An 18,408-nucleotide genomic window follows, 5' to 3' on the forward strand; every position below is an offset into this window, starting at 1 on the left:
TAAATTCCATGTGTGTTTAATTATTTTTTTCAGAAGTATCAGATTCAATGTCTCATCAGAAACTGATTATTGGAATATGTCATCAAAATGGCTGGGAAATGAAAAATCTGATGTGAAAAATCATTGGGATTCACACAATAGTTCAACTTCAACGACGATTGAAAATTATCCTGTAAATGAAACTTACACCATAGCTAATAAAATCGATCCCTATGCTTTGCAATCTGCCAGCATATTGGTTAGTCTTGAGGATTTAGACGTGAGCCGAACGAGTCAACAAGTTTTTATCTAGTGCCGTCAGAAGTATTTTATATATGGTAAAGTTTTTTTCATTTTTCATTTCAAATTTACTTTTTTTTCAATTCATTTTATTTACAATGTAAATACGCTAACAGATAAATAAGAAAAAAAATTATTGACACAAAATGAAAATATTTAATATTATTTTATGCATTTTTTGCATTCTGGGGTTTTTTTTTTTTAATTTTTAAAAAATAAATTTATAAAAATTAATTAGAAATTTTTTTTCAAATTCATTATTGATTCGTCACGTGGTTTTAAATTTAAAAAGATTTACCCCATTTACTAAAAGTATAAAATATCCAGCAAAGTTTTCTGTTTCACTTTTCGGCTTCAAAAAAAAGAGCTTTTTATTTTTCATCTCTTTTCCTTTCTGCACACGTTTTAGACTCTTTTTTTACACACAGTTTACTATTAGTATCAATAAAAATCCAGAAACTTGAGTATAAAAAAAGGGAATAAAAATGAAAAAAAAAATGGAGAAAACGTAACAGAGAAAGTAATTTAAAAACAAAATAAAAATCGAAAAATCGGTCAGGAGAAAATAAATGAAATCGAGACGAAAAAAACTTTTGTTAAATTATTAATTTATTCATAATAATGATAATAATAATAATAAATAAAAAAAAAGAATTGATTTTTAATTTTTAGGAGTCTGGAGTTGCATAAAATCATTAGTGAAAGTGACTAACCCACAACTAATTGAATTGCTCTTTTTTTATCCGATTAACGAAGCCTTCTATCTACAGGGCTCTTAGTGTTTCCTCCTTATCTTATTCTCTCTATTTTTCACTCTTTGTAAAATATCTCTACAAATTCTTTGAGAACATCAGCAACGACAATATATATGTATATAAAATTCAATCACTCAATCAATTATCCTCTATACAAATTGAGTTTAACTTTCGATATTAAATTAAAAACTCTCGTTTCGTTTAAACACCAATAAACTAATTAAAATTCATTTATTAACAATTTATTTATCAGCAAATATTAATTAACCCAAGTGAATAACGAAATGTATTATTCAATAAACTCACAAAACATTAAATTAAAAAAAAAAATTAATCACGCACTAATAAATTAATTATTTTATTGTGTTTTTCTAAAATTATACGAATTCAAATTTAATAAAAATTTCTAATTACTCTAATTTTCAAATAAATTATACTTATTTATCAGATGGAAAATAATTTGTTAAATAAATAATTCATGACAATTTAAATGAAGAAAAAAAAAAAGTCGGACTTTTTAAAAAGTGTCTTTTAAAAAGCAGAATAAATTAACAAACAGATGAGAGAAGTATATAATATATAATCGTTTTCCATTTCTGTACAATTAACTTTTTTTTTACTCTTGATAAATATCAGGAAGCAAAAATTATTCCATTTACAAACGTTTAGACATCGCAATAAGTTTTTCGTTGAATTTTTTTTTTTCTGTTCTCCACTTAAACAAGTACAAATGAGTTTTTAATTATATATCCTGGAACACTATATGGCACTGATTTTAATATAACGACACATAATTAAGTCGTTGTTCTTGACAAGTTTTTTTTTCGTCACTCCTTCTTCTTTCTTAAATTGAATTTTATACCAACAAAATTCGAAACTTTTTTTTTTTTTAATTTCGTTTCTTTGCAATTTTTTTTTCCCCATTCTTGACATTCAAAATTTAAATTATTTTTCAATTTTAATAAATAATTTATGAAAAAAAAAAATAATGAATAAAATAAAAATCTTTGCTAAAACAAATATCAACAAAATTTTTAGGAAAAGAAAATAAAAATAAATGAAAAAAAGGAATGTTTCTGATTTTTAGAAAAATAAAATAAAGTCTTGGGAAATGGGACTTGAGGTCAGAGGACTAGAATTTCTTGCAAGAAGAGAAGACTAGTTTTACTTATATAAGTGTTATTGAATCTTCACATGACGATCAAAGTTAACACGCGCAAGACATTGTCGGTTGAAAAGAGGTAAATGAGAGGGGTGTGGAAGGGGGGGAGACGGATCGAATGTCACTTCTAAGGAATCACCTTTAGTATCTTACCGATGGTCTATCCTCGTGGCCAGTGTCGCGTTTTTTACGTTACCTTTTCATCGCGAACAAATAGTCAACGGCAGGGATTTTGCCCGCAAAGAAAACATTATTTAATATGAATAAATGTGAGCATTGCGATTCACCTTTGCCTTTATCTCAATTACATACGTCAATAGTTTTTCTAAAACCACGTTTACCACAATAAAAAAAAAAAAAGGAAAAAAAACTCAATTCAACCTTCGTAATCTCTAATTTCCAATTACTCTAAATTTAAATTCTAAATTTTTTTTTTCTAATTATAGAAATTAAACAATTTTTTTTTCTAAATTTAAATCAATTTTTCCACTGTTATTTATAATTATTATTATTACAAACATAATAATATTAATAGTAAATATTTAGGAAATAAAATAAATTCAAAGAAACTATTAATTATCAATAAATTAAAATTATGTTATTAAAATAAAAAAATTTTTACTTTTCTTTGCAGATGAGATTGATCCACAACCTCCGCCGATTCCTCCACGAAGAAAGAAACGAAAGAATAATAATCTTTCAATGAGCATAAATTCTGAAATGATTCGGGAACCATTTTCGGGACCTAGGAGAAAACCTCGTTTGCCTCCGCCGCCGCCACCACCACCGCCAGTACAAAAAGCTCGTGAGAAAAGAAATTTACTAAAAAATTCTCAACATCTGAGAAAAATAGAAACTGACGTCGAGAGTAATTCATTAGTTGAAATAAATTCAAAAAGCAATCCCCACGAAAGAACAACGTTCAATATCACTGGTGAAAATAGAGAAAATAAACAAAATTCCTCACCAAAACGCTATTCACCATTTTTATTCACCTATCAAGATTTTCAAAGTGTCATTGGCGAAACAGAAAAAAATGAATCAATCATCAATAAAGAGAAATTTCCATCAAATAATTTAATTGACGAGAACAAAGTCTGCTTTAGAGTAACGACCACTAATATTCCATTTGAAAAGTGCCTCGGAACATGGCAAAATTCATTTGATAATCCCGAATTTAATGAGTCAAATCTTTTTATATTCGACGATTATCTCGATAGAAATAAACGAATGCAGGCAAGACCCGATTTATTTCGTTTAGAGAGCTTAGAAAATAGTTCCAATGATTTTCTACCAAATACATCCAAAGTTCGATTTGTCATCGAGTCACCAAGTAATTCAACACCCGATGAAAACGCCGATATCACAATGGACAGTTTACAAAATTTAGAATCACTCAACAATGATCTTGAGGAATTGCAAAAAATTCAAAATATCTACGAATCCATTCAACATTCAACAGAGAATCATAAAAATTCAACACCATTCGATTCATTGCTGTATGATTCAAATAATTTTAATTTAATGCAAATCGATTCACAATCACTTGATGAAAAACCAATTGTCGATAAGAATGATGAACCATTTTTTTCTTTAAATGAAATTTCAAAATTTGAAACAAACGAAAATTCATCAAATTCCAAACATTTTTTCATTGAAACTATTACAATGGAAGAAAATTCGGAACAATTAAAAAAAATCGAAAGATTTAAATCGGAAAATTCCAATAGTGATAGTTATGAAGATGCTACTCACAATTCGATGGAATTTGAAGAGAAAAAAAATTATGCAAAAAAATTTCTCATCAATTCTTCATTATGTGATTTCATTAATAACGATAGTGATAATAATGCAAAATGGAATTCATCGTCGGATGAGGAAAAAGAAATTCAAAAATCACCAATAAATCGAAAAGAAACAAAAATAAATGAAATAAAATTAGAAAATTTTCAAAAAATTCCAAAATCTCCAATAAATCAAAAAGAAATAAAAGAAGATGATAATGAAAAAAAATTGGAAAATTTTCAAGAATTTTCAAAATCTCCAATAAATCAAGAAGAAATAAAAAATGATGATAACGAAAAACTGGAAAATTTTCAAGAAATTCCAAAATCAATGCCAATGAGTGTACGTCGAAATTCATTTTTAGATAAAATGCTGACAAATAATGAAGAAGAAATATCATGTGAAGTAATAGCAATTCATCGAAAATTGAATGAGTACCAAGAAGAAGAAGAAGAAGAAGAAATTGAATCTAACAAAATTTTATCAAGAGAAAAAAAATCATCCCCAATTAATGATAATAAAAATGAAAATTCATTGAAAAAATCAATTAACGATGTAAAATGTGATGTACTCAATGAACTGTTGTGCAATTTTAGTGCGATCAAATTAAAAAGCATAAGTAGTAAAATAATTGTGAAAAATGATGACAATTCAATAAGTGCCAATCATGAAAAATTTGTGAATAAATGTGCGCGCGAACAAATGACTAATGACGATGAACTCCATCAAGTGGTGAAGAACGATGTAAGCGCAAGTGACAAGGTCATTTATTCATTTGATGCCTTGCCGTGCGCCACAATTCAGATTGCTAGTGTCGATAAGTGTGCCATAGATAGGAGATGTCCCAAAACCTTAAATAATAATAACAACAATAATATTAATAATAATAGTATTAATAATAATAATAATAATAGTATTGACAATAATGCGAAGACTCCCATAGCCCTAAGTACCGACCAATCCCACGACGCTTTTTCAATAATTCCCGGTAGTGTTAGAAATTTTATTAAACATTACGAAATTAATCGGGAAGTCACTTATCAGTGTTTTAAGACTAAGGAGAACGTTTCTAAAGAAATTGATAGTGAATTCAAAAGTAAGGAGAAACATTACAGAAGAATGGAAAGTGATTTTAGAAATAAGGAGAACGAATCGGAAAGCGATTTTAGAAATTCCATTCCCAATAATGAATATAGTTACAAAAATATGAAAAGCGAGAATCCTCCCGAGGACGAGGATAGTGAATTCAAAAATAAAAACAGCTCTACAAACAAATGGAATAATTCCAAAATTAAGGAAAGTGATCCTAATAAAAACAATTTTCAATTTAATGAGAATAATGCTAAAATTAGTGAAAACGATTCTAAAATAGAAAATGATTCAATAGTCAAGGAGAACGATTCTAGAAATGAAAATGAATCTGAAATAGCGAATAACGATACTATTATAAAGGAGAAGACTTCTAAAATAAAGGAGAACGATTCTAAAATGAAGGAGAATAATTCAAAAGCAGAGGAAAATTATAAATCAAATGATAAACAAGAGATTGCATTTATTGATTTGGTGGATTTAAAAGAGAATAATAATAATAATAATAATGATGATGATCGTTGTAAATCGTTGGAGGTGATGATAAATTCAAAAGAAAAATTAGATACACATTTGAAAAATTCACGACCCCGTGTTACAATTGGTCGAAGGCATTCTTGTATCAAGAGCAATGACACGTCCCCTACTTCTGAATTTAAAAAGAGTGTGCAATTTGATAGTGCGTGTACGGTATATCAATTACAAAAACATGAAGAGAACACCACAAAGTCATCGTTGATCAATGGAATTCGATCACGAATCAAAGGTAAAGCGCCTAACAAACCGGAAATGCAAATGCCCATTACATTCAAGACAACATTGCGCTCAGACGATAGTTGCACACCTGAAGTTCAGGTAAGACCATTATTTTATCATATCATGTTTATTTATCAATGAATTTCGATAAGGAAACATCGCGACTGGTTTTACAATATTTATTGTTATCGTTTTATTTGGATTAGTATTATTTTTTTATTACTTCTTCTTTTTTTTTTATTTTTATTACAATGTTGCTTTTTTAAACCTGTTTGCTAATTAGTAAAATAACCTTCAAAACATTTCCGTTTTGTATAAGTGTAAAAAAAAATTTTTATCACACTTGTTGACTTTTAATTCAATTATAAAAAAAAAAGAATTATAAAATTCAATTCTAAAAAAATAGAATTATAAAATTCAGTTAATAAAAAAAATTATAAAATTCAATTAAAAGAATTCAAATTATAAAATTCAATTATTTTTACAAAATTAATGTACAAAATAATGTAATTTTAGTAAAAAAAAAATTGAGAATATAAATTATTTAATATTAAATAATTTTTAAAAATATTTTTCGAAATTTTGAAAAAAAAAATTTTAACAATATTATCTTTTTAAAAAAAATACTTTCTTTTGATAAAAAGAAAACAATTTCAGACATATTTCTTTTTATTTCTATATCAAAAATTAAATTACAAATTTCTGTATTATAAAAGATATTTTTTTAATTAAACTTGAAAAAGATGAATCTCTATAGTTTTTTTCATTTTCAGCGAGAGTTATATGTTTCTAAAAGTCATTAAAGGATTAAAACTCGAGTGCTTTAGGATCAATTAATTTTAACTAAAAGCTCATATTTTCTTAAACGCTAAAAGCTTTGACAATTATATATCTACAACAAAACAAAACAAAAAATTCACTATTTTTTTTATAAGAGAGAAGTTAATAAAAAAAAAAATTAAATTAAAAAAAATTGCTGACAAAAATGATAAATTTTTGTCTTCATTTCATTAACAGTTTTTAAATTATTTCATTTTTCAACGTAAATTTTTTTTTATATATTACTGATGAGAAATTTAACAATTGTTTCAATTAATTTCAAAAAAATATAATTTTATAAACCAATGATCAATATAATAAAAAAAATTATTATTTATATATATATATATATATATATATTTAATTGAAAACAAAATTCTTTGTTGCAGAATGAATCGGAAGTGGAAAGTACAGGAAACACTTCGAAATCAGGTACAGGCCATTTGGTCCCTAAAAGTGAAAATTCTCGACACAATCAAACTTTTGTTTTTTACTGCAAGGTGTAAAATTCGCGTCACGTCCTCAAATCATTTTTCAAAATATGCAAAAGCCACCTTTTTTTTATCTTCGTAACATCACCGAAAAAAAGCGAGCACATTCTTAAAGGCAGTCCTATTTTTTAATATGTATAAGTACCTAAACAACGTACATAATATTAAAATAAAAATTATTTAAAAATTCAAGTAAACCGAAAAAAAATAGAAAAAATTTTCGATATAAAATTTTTCATTATTAAAGAAACAAGAAAAATTATAAAAATAATTTCATTCCGAAAGAAAATTATTTTTTAAAGAAGTTTGAAAAAAAAATGTTTGTGTAAAGACATTTCAAAAAATTGATTAATTTTTTAAAAAAGGAAACATTTTTTTTATTAATTTTTTAAAATAATTTTCAGCAGTTTGGCGATTTTTAAAATAAATAATCTAAGCACCTCATCAATTGTTGACAATAAAATCAAATCTCATGAATCAAGTAATGAATCATTTTTATCATATATATATATAGAAGAATATATCACTCGACTTTATAGTTCCGGTTAAAAGTTTCATCTTTTCAACGATATTTCATGATGCAACTTTATTTTACTGTTCTTTTCAATTTTCCCTGGGAAAAAGTTTATTGAAAAATGAAAAGAAAAATGTATATTAAAAAAAAAAAAATGTAAAAAAACAAATAATCAATAGGACTGCCTTTAATTATTGTGGTTTTAAAAATTTATATATACATTTCTAGTTTGCGGAACGAGTTACCGAGAATAATGTTCGTGATAAGCGATTCGCGCGCGACTAGGCGCGCGTTCATGGATAATTAATCTCATATGAATACTTTTACGATAATTAATCTTACGCGAGTAATTATCCTCTATTAAAGAGTCGCGTTAGCAGGCGTTGTCTTTGCCGTTGCCACCAAACCTCTCTTTTTACGATCAAATCAATTTCAATATTTGAAACATTTTTTCCATTTTATTTTCATATTTAATACAAATTTATTTATTCTTATAGACAACGATTTCTTTACTTTTTATTGCAAACAAAAAAGTTAATTCAGATTTAGATTAATTTTTTCGAATTTTGTATGCAATCTCAAATTTGGAAGATACATTTATATAATTTTTAGAAAAAATAATCTCGAGTCAAAATCTTGCGTAAAATAATTATTTTTTTTAAATTTAAAATTTTTTTTAACTCAGAAATTGTAATAAAATTTTTCTAAACAATTGCTTTTTACTTCTTGAAATATTCTCTACAATCATAGAGATTGAGAAGGATGTTTCAATCAGTAAATTAAACTATTGTTTAAAAAAATTGTATTAAAATTGCGATTTTTGTCTGAACTGAAGGAAAAAATCAAAATGTTAAAAAATTAATATTTGACGAAAAATTGTGACTCAATATCACTTTTTTCTAAAATTTGTATTACTAGGTCTTTAAAAATTGACTGAAATTAATTTTTTAAATATTTTTGTTTGCCTTTAAAACCATTTTTTGTTAGAAATTATCTTATGGTCACTATTCTTCTTAAATTTTTATTTTTATTTACCTCTCAGATCTATTTACTAAAAATACCATATTCTTAATATTAAAATATCGTATTTTTTTTTAATAATCTTATTTAAAATACCAAAATTTAAATATAAAATACTCGAATTTTATTCTTAAACTTTTAATTAGGAACCAAAATTAAATTCTCAAATTTTAAATTACGCTTATCAATGATTTCAGAATATTTATTTCATTACAATATTTTTTCAATGAAATTAAAAATGTAATAATTTAATATTCTAATTAACAGAATATTTGAATAAAAAAAATTTCAACAGGATTCATACAAAATCTGGAAATTATGGAAAAAATATAGAATTTTAAAAACTTTCTGGAAATCATGGAAAAGGGCTGAATTTTTTTAAATTCTTAAATTTTTCAGTTTTAATTAAATCAAATTAATTTTTTTTTTAATTTAAAGAAAGATTTCTAAAAACTATGGAAATATGAAAGAAAAAAAATGATGGATAATAAAAAAAATTATGTTATTCAAATTTAGGTGTTAAAAATTTTGAGTAAAATATATAATAAATTAGATTAACAATTTCTCTGGATTTTTTTAAATTTTGTGCTTGAAAACCATAGAAAAGTCTTTATAAAATTTCAGTTACAGATTTTTGTACGAACCCTGTTGAATAAAAAAAAATGTTTAAAATTAAAACTAATTTATCTAATTAAAATTAATTCAATATTGAAATTAAAATTTTAATCAAAAACTTTGTTTTGTAAATCTTAATTAAAAAAAAAAAGAAAATTTAATTGACATCATGATTAAAGCTAAATTATTATTTGCCTTTGAATTAAAATTTATATATCACTTTAATGATATATTTATAATTTTCAATTTAAAGACCAATTTGGCAATTATAAATGATACAGTAATAAAAGAGTTAAAAGGAGCTTTGAATGTGTCGGAGTTATAATATATATATATATATTGTCAATTCACGCAATTTCTGGTTAAATTTTAAAGCACGAAAATCAACTAATATACACACTGTGTTGCAAGAAAAAATTTTGTGCCAAAAATTGTGAAACTTTTCAACATTTAAAGCTCCTCTACAATGAATTTCACGCACACATTCATCAAAACAAAAAAAAATATATTTAAAAGATTATTTCTTTTCAAAAATATTTCAAATAACTTTTCCAAAATAATGACTAATTTAAAATCTTCACATTTTTGAAAAAAAATGTTGATTTGTAATTTTACTTGTCAATTTTTTTTCTTGTATACATAAAAAATTCGATTTGTATCTGAAAAATATTATTAGAATTGATTTTTAAATATAGAAAATTATTAAAATCAATTTTGAAAATAATATAAAATCATTGAAATTATTATTTAAATTAACAAAATCTCAGTGGAATAAATTTTTATATCCTATATATTTTTTGAAAATTTTATTTTCATGGTGAAATCATTAAAAAAAACATTCAAAATTAATGTTTCTTTTTGCGTTTTTTGGATAAATTAAAAAAAAAATTAGAAAAATTTTGTATATTTTATCGTTAAAAAAAACATGAAGAGTAATATCAACCGATTTAAAAAAATATAAATTTTGAAAATTTCTGTGTTTTTTAAGTAAACATTACGAAAATTCGATGCAAAAAATAAGAGAAAAAAATAATTTACTAGATTTTCTTGCAAATTATAGATTAAAATTTTATGTTTAAAACTTTGTATATTTTTTGATTTTTTTTTTAATTTAAAAAAAAAACTAAGTACTTCCTATTTTCTCAAGACAATTTTCAAGAAAATTAATAGTTTCTTATTAGTTGTCAATATGATGACAAGACCGATTTTGAAATACGTAATTTAGCAAAGGAATTAAATGCATCTTACAATTATGTGGCTTAATAGAACAAGTATATATATAAACCTGTGTGTGTAAATGTAATCGCAAGTAGAATAGTTTGAAGGTAACGGCAGAAGTTACGCCATTAATTATCACATTGTTATAATATATAGTACATATTCATTCCCGTTGTCATCTCCATTTATAAAATAAATCATCAAAAATCCTCCATAAATAATTTTCCCTCAACTCGATTCATTAATCATGAAAAGCAAAATTATTGTTACACAACCAAAAAAAACAAAATTCAAAGGTTTATAACATTGTTATAATTCCTGTATACAAAAAAAATGGTTTATAACAATTGTACAATTTTTATATCAATACATAATGTAGTTTTTAGATTTATACGTATACGAGATTCAGAAAAAAAAATTTTTTTTCTATTTTTTTGGAATTTAAGCCAAAAATATCCGATATTATAATTTTTATTATTTTGGTTCGAAATTTCTAACGAATCTCAGAATTGTAGATACTTTTATATATATATAGTTATTGAGAGCGATTATTATTTTTTCAATTTTTTAGTTTGTATTTTCGTCCAGCTTCCATTATTTTTAATTTCTAATTATAATTTATATATTAGAAATATATAGGTATATAATAAATTTTTGTCTCTAGGTTTTTATTCATATAGTTTTTGTAAATCTAATTTTTTTTTCATTTTATTTCTATTTTTTATTATTTTTATTATTCTATTATTATTTTAATTTTAATTTGTTTGCTCGAAATGTTCTTATATATATTGTAATCGAGGTAATTTCAAGAAGCATTATTTGTATAGATATATATGTTATAAGAAATTGTTGTACTTGTATAGTTTACGTCTCTTTGAAATCACGAGAACATCGTGGAGAATAAAGCAAGACATTTTGTATATATGAAAAGACGCATTCGGACCGAGGGAAAAATAGTTAATATATATATATATAAAGATAAACTCAGTATTTTGCATCGTCGGTACAACTATATACAATATTGTGCATTTGTGTAAGTGGCTTGTCTTGAAAATTGCACTTTTGCACATAATACACAAAAACCCATCCTCTCGAACTTTTTCGAAATTGCCTTTTGCAATATGAAAATCACGTTAAGAAAATTGAATCAAATCCAATTTTATGAAAATTCTTAAATCATTTTCTCTTAAATAATATACACTTCAAAATGACATATTTATTTTTATATTTCATGATGCAATTTCCCTTATTTTCCATTTCTACTAACCACTTATTCATTTTAATTAGATTTCATTTAATTATATAATTCAAATTAAATTTTATAAAAAAAATATTTTTTTTAAAAAGAATCAGAAAAAAGAATAAATAATTTGTACAAGAATTTTATTTAAAAAAAAAACAAATAAAATTCCATTTTATTATTCTAAAAATTTGAATTTTCTTGAAAAATAATAAATGACTGGAATTTATCATTCGTGAGAAAAAAATTAAAATTTATTTTCATTAATTACTCGCAATAATCTGTATTTGATGTTTAAAATATTAGACGTCAATGACAGAGAATAAAAAAAAAAAAAAAAATAGGCGTTTCACGATTTTTCATTCGTTAATGAAATTTGTTATTTATCCCAAATTCCAGGGGCCTAATATCTTCGTCCGAAGCATACAACTGCATGGGCCATATACGAAAATGAATAGTGCAAGACCAGAAAGGGAAAATGAGGTTCTATCTTTTTGTCATTAGTCACTCTCTTTCTCTCTCTTTTTTTTCTCTCTGTATCCTTTCCAAAGTTGCAACGCAGATTATCTTCACTGAAAATCGACGCTGTATAAATGATCCTCATTTATCTCGAGAATTTTTTCCCAGAAGGACCCTTTAAACGATTATTTTACTTTTTTTCCAATTTTTTTTTTTTTATACGCCCTAAATTATATCCAGAAAAATCAGAAAATTGTGAAAAAAACAGCAGTATTTTTAAAATTATCAGGAAATTATTAAAATTCAATTATTCTCACTGTATACCATTTTGTAAGAGAAAATAGTTTATATGTAATTAAAAAATTAAAAAAATCGATGAAAAATGTAATGAAAAGAAAAAAAAATTGATTGAAGAAAAATATTGTAAATCAACGAGAATTTTACGAATAAAGTGTACTCAGTTGTAACTTATTTGAGAAGTGAAAATCAATTCAATCTCATTCAGTTTCTTATAATACTACAAGTGCGCAATATCGAAAAATATCGCAGTGTATCAAGAAAATTTTTATTCCTCGAGAAACGAGATATCCCTCGATCCGTGTACGACTTTCGTATGAAACACGATATTATAAGGAAAAGGAAAGATGTTAGATTCTCTTATAGAATATACGTATATATATATATAGGAACATGTGATATGAAATAATATGATGGTTCGAACTCTTTTGAGGAAAGAGGTGATTGGACTACAAATTCGATTCTATAACCTTCGCAATCAAAAAGAGTTCATAAAAATTTATAAAAAAAAAAAAATAGTATAGAAAAATATATATCTTTAAAAAGTTGAGAGAGATTCCTCCAGTTAAAAAAATGGGAAAAAAAATCTGATTTTACAAATTTTTACTGAAAAAAAATTCAAATTATTTTGAAATCATTATTATTATTATTATTATTATTATATTATTTATATTATTTTTTTATTTATTTAAAATGAATTAAACAAAAATTTCAATTTTTAAAACATTTTTAATATGCCGCAATAAAGTTCTAAGAACAGAAAAACACTTTTTTTGGGGTAAATTTTGTTTTACCTGAAAATATAAAAAAAAAGTGTTTCAAGTATTCAGAAAAATATGTATGTATGTATGTATGTAATATTCCCCTATAGGGGAATAGTGTCAGGGTTGGACACTTGGCTTTTTTTCAATAAGAACACTAGCGCCACCTGTGTGCGTACGTGACGAATCTTCTAGTAGTGTAACCTAACTTTTTGTGGCATTACATTTTTGGAGAATCAAAAGTAGCGTCTCCTGTGACTTCGGTGCAATCGAAGAGACAAAAAAAAGTTTTGTTTGACTTGTGAATAAACCTAAAAAATGTGTAAAAAAAGCAAGAATTCGGCAAGGTAAGCTTATTGAATGTATTGTGGGGTACATAATTTAAGAAGAAAAAAAGTGAAAAATCGAATCGCGACACATGTCTGGTTATGGTTAGCACAATTCGAAAATGATGCTTCTAGTTAGGGTTGGACACCCATATTAATTATGAATTTGACACAATTTATAAATAAATTTTTATTTTATTGATATTTCAGTGCAAAATTGTGCCAAAGATATTAGAAAAATAATACTTAAATTGTATAAATTTTGTTCATCATTTCATTGAGTTATTTGGAACAATAAAGCGTTATTTTTTGCAATTTGAGTTCATTCCTTTTTTAAATCCATGAAGATTTACAATTTGTAAACAATAAGTAAAGATAAAAATGAAAAAATAAGAATAAAAAACATTACAAATGTTATTTTCCGTTTTTACCAATAATGCGTTTCGATTTTCAAAAAGTGTCCAACCCTGACTGAAAAGTCCAACCCTGACTAGATTTTTTTTTTTTTAAATGTTTATAACTTTTTTAATTTTAGACCAATCAATTTACGGTCCACAGCAAAAGTGTTCCTCTTTTGTAGATCTTTCCACCCATATACCACAATTGACTGAATTTATCTAAACAAAATATTTATAAACAAAAAACCAAAACTGTGTCCAACCCTGACACTATTCCCCTACATACATATAAAAATACGTCAAAATATTTTAAAAAGAAGTATTTTAAAAATCAGAAAATATTAAAATTTTTATTCAACATGTTAAATATATTATTAAATATTAAAATATATATAATTTTTATTATAATATATTTAAAAAATTATATTTTCCTTCGGATTAGAAAATTTTTTTTTTCCTATAATTTTTTTCAAACCTAGAGTTTTTTATAAGGTCAATTATAATATAAAAAGGTGAAAAGTTTAAAGAATCGAATTTTGTATTGACCTCGAAAATGCGATAATACTAATAAGCGATTATAATAGACTTAAATCGTAATCTCAGTATTGCAATATGAATCCCAAGATGCAATTTGTCGTTATATCTGTACAACATTTTATATAAAAAAAAAGTTATATATGTATGTACATGTAGATAGTCTATTCGAATACTGTTCATATACCTACAGGCCGTTGAATTACGAAGAGTGCAAGCATCCTTTATACATACAAAAGGAGATGAGTTTATCGATACATATAAATAAATATACATATTATATATATATATATAGATGGTGAAAAAAAACACAATACTCAAATGTGCATAATTGCATATATGTATGAGATAGATGTACGTATGATTACAGGACAAAAAGTCCAATCCAAAATATCCAGATCGAAATGTCCAAAAAAAAGTTCAAAGTAAAAAAAGTTTAAAATAAATAATAAAACATTTATTTTTTCTTGATACATTGACAAAAAATAAATCAAGCGCCTTAAAAATGTCTATAAACGTTTCGACGTTTTATAATAATTACTAATTGAGCTATTTTAGTTTAAGGGCGCGAGCACACCTCGGCAGTCAGGTTACCATGGTAACGCATGAGAGTGAGTGCGACAGAAATTTGAATATTCCAATTTTCTTTCTCACTCACGCCCGTGCGTTGTCATGGTAACCTGCAGGCAGCCAAAAAGGTGTGAGTGCGCCTTAAAATTTTTTAAATTAAAAAATATGTAATTTTGATAATTTAAGGTTATGTGATTGTTGTGATTTCACATGCAATCTCTGCAGGTTTTCTCGCAAAATACTTGATAGATTAAGTTAAATTTTTTTTGGAAAACTCAAAAATAGTATAAAAAATTGCTGTTATGTGCGCCAGAGTATATCAATAGTTTTTCAAAAAGTGTGTTTTTAAAAAATTACATTTCAGGAAAATCCAATATGGCGGCAATACGATTTTAGTAATTTCCGTACAAATATGAAATTTTTTAAAAATAAATGTTTTGACAAAATAATAATATTGTACTCTGTATGACAAAAAACCTTATACTATTTTTTCATAAAATTTTACATCAATTATGTATTTTATATGTGAAATCACAACAATCACATAACCTTAAAATTAGACAACCACATAAATAAAAACGACAATTTCATTCATTGTTTAAATTTTATTTGGATTTTCGTTTATTTTTTGATTTGGACTTTTTGACCAGGACAAAATGTTCAAATCAAAAAGTCATAATTGTAACTATTTTTGAAAAAAAATTTTTTTTGGACTTCATTGACTTTGCGGACTTTTTGTCCGGATAACCGTACGTATTATACGAATTCATACCATGTTAATAATGAAAAGGAAGCCCAGTGAATTTATATATACGTATGTGCGATTTTTTGAAAAAATAATAATAAAAACACAAGAAACGATATCGTTCAGCGAGAGCCTCGAAAGATTTGCCTATAAAAAAAAAGCGTTACGAATTAAGCTTCAATATTGCACTTTTCTGTATAGCACTGCGATTTAATGTTATTATTTTTAAAATTATTATTATTATTATTATATATGGAACAAGAAAATACAATTATAAAAAAAATAAAGCAATTGAATTATATGTAGTTTAGTGGTATGCACATGCCGTGTATGCTTCAATTTGAGTTTAGCGGTTCTTCCGCCGACTGCTGAATAAATTATTATTTTCTATGCTGTAATATTTGTCTTTTTTCTTTACAAATTACCACAATTTTTATTTTCAGAAAATTATATTTTATTTACAATTTATTAGGGTAAGTGTGGATATTACTATATGCAAATCCACTAAATTACTGCGATTTTTTAAAAATATTATTATTATTTGTTATTTTTTATAAAAATATACATTTTAAAATAATTCTAAATTTTTTTTTAAATCTTGATGTTTATGACACTGTAGTAATGTATTAAAACTCGCAGTAATATGTCAGCATTATGCTAATTTTTTTTTTTACGTTTTTTAGGATCATTTTTCTTTTTGCAGTTTAAAGTCTGATTTCTATTTTATTAGATAATTATAGCAATAGTGCTTTGAGAATAATTAGTTTCATGTCATTTATTCACTTATAGATATTTTTTTAGATTTCAAAATCGGTCTTCAATTTTAATCCACGCAATGTATGAAGATTACCTAAAACTAAAATTTATTATTATCAAATTTCCATGTGAATCAAATTTTATAAGACTGAATTTCCGTTTAATTGAATTTTATAAAGAAGATGATTTATAGAATTAATATTATTAGTAACTAAATTTTCACTGTCGAGAATTTTTATTACATACGAAATTTTATGTAATAAAATTATTATGATTATTTAATTAACCGAATTTTTTAATAGGTGTATTTCTATTTTACCAAATTTTCATTATTACTTAATTAAATTATAATTTTCAGATTAAATGTATTTTAAAATTTGGATTTTTTTATTTAGAAGAGAAAAATAAAATAATAATTTTATTATTAAAAAAAAATAATAATAATAATAAAAATAAAAAAATTTACCTAATAATGTTTAATATTTAAATTTATTTTTATAAAAAAACATTAAAGTGTTTGATAAAAATTATATTTAAGGTAAATAAATGTAAATATGTAGCAGACAAATTTACACAAAAAACATTGCTTCAAGAAAAAAAAAATTGTGAAAAGTTTTTTTTTTCCGTATAACATCACACAAAATATAAGTATTTATCACATTTTTACTACATTTCAAACTGAGTATCGAACGGAAATTATTTTGAGTCTATTTTTTTCGCATAAAAATAATATATTTCATCGAAAAAAATAAACAGTAACTATATTACTTATTATGAAATATTATTATCCTTTTTACAGAGTTTACTTTTGATTGTAAGGTTAAATAAAATTTGATACTTTTGTCCTGAGAAACAAAAGGATAGATTTTTGGGATGAACCATAATATTATGGCGTTTACAAAGGAATATGGTATGCGCTCAAGTGAGTAAAGTGAATATATTCATGACACGTCCCACGTGCCTGCATTCTCAGAGTTCGTCCCACGGATCCCACGGGATTTATTTTAAGATCAGTGATGCGCATTGGGTGTCCAGCACAATCTCTAATATCGATTATACATCGCGGGTACATTTCGCGACATTAATTTTTCAACATTCACTTATTATTTGCAATTTTTTCAAAAATCCATTAAATTATACAATATATTAAATGATTTTCAATTAAATCATTAATTGGTCAATCCATTTATATATATGTTATCTAAAGTCGTTGCAGTCTATTTAAAAAAAAATATTTATAATTCGTTATCATCATTTTTCACTGTAAATCGAAAGGTATTAATTTAATACCGACTTTAGGTACTAAATTGTCATTTGGTTCTATTTTGATACCTAAAATCGGTACTATTTTAGTACCTACTTTTTACAGTGTTTGATGTCGATACAATTCATTTTTAATAATTATTTAATCAAATTTTATATATATTTACCTTGGAATAATTTCAATTTTAAAGATTATTTCCACGGAAAAAGGTTAATTTGGCAGTTTGAAAAAAATTTAATAAAAAACACAGAAATAATACAGATAATGGGGCATTCTACGTGAAGCGGAAAACTCCGGTTATAATTTTTATTTACTATTTTTTTCCGCTACGTTAAATTTGAATTAAAATTTAATAAATAAATTCAAATTTAATTTTATATGTATATATGTGTGTGTGTGTGTGTTTGATCGAGAATCAAGTGAAAATGTCAATAATCCAATAAGTGTCGGGATATCAATGACTACATCGCTTACCTATATACTCAGAATATACGTTTAATTTCCGCCTAGATAAATCGCATAGAAATGGAGTACGTTTCTCCTATAAATATATTC

The 18,408-nt window shown here is 24.6% G+C and overlaps 1 protein-coding gene across 4 annotated transcripts in view; it reads left to right on the top strand.

Annotated features, from left to right (window-relative positions):
* Window positions 1-2,977, top strand: part of LOC127285907 (uncharacterized) — a 192,068-nt gene extending 189,091 nt beyond the window's left edge. For all 4 annotated transcript variants that reach the window (XM_051312114.1, XM_051312113.1, XM_051312115.1 and 1 more), the window contains 2 exons: window positions 34-317; window positions 2,831-2,977. In XM_051312114.1, the coding sequence (XP_051168071.1) occupies window positions 34-292 (259 nt within the window). In that variant the 3' untranslated portion in view covers window positions 293-317; window positions 2,831-2,977. The remainder of the gene's footprint in view (window positions 1-33; window positions 318-2,830) is intronic.
* Window positions 2,978-18,408: the final 15,431 nt, after the last annotated feature.

Source organism: Leptopilina boulardi, unplaced genomic scaffold (genome assembly GCF_019393585.1).
Source record: "Leptopilina boulardi isolate dan_hultmark-lab unplaced genomic scaffold, ZJU_Lbou_2.1 LbouV2_342, whole genome shotgun sequence".
Taxonomy (NCBI): Eukaryota; Metazoa; Arthropoda; class Insecta; order Hymenoptera; family Figitidae; genus Leptopilina; species Leptopilina boulardi.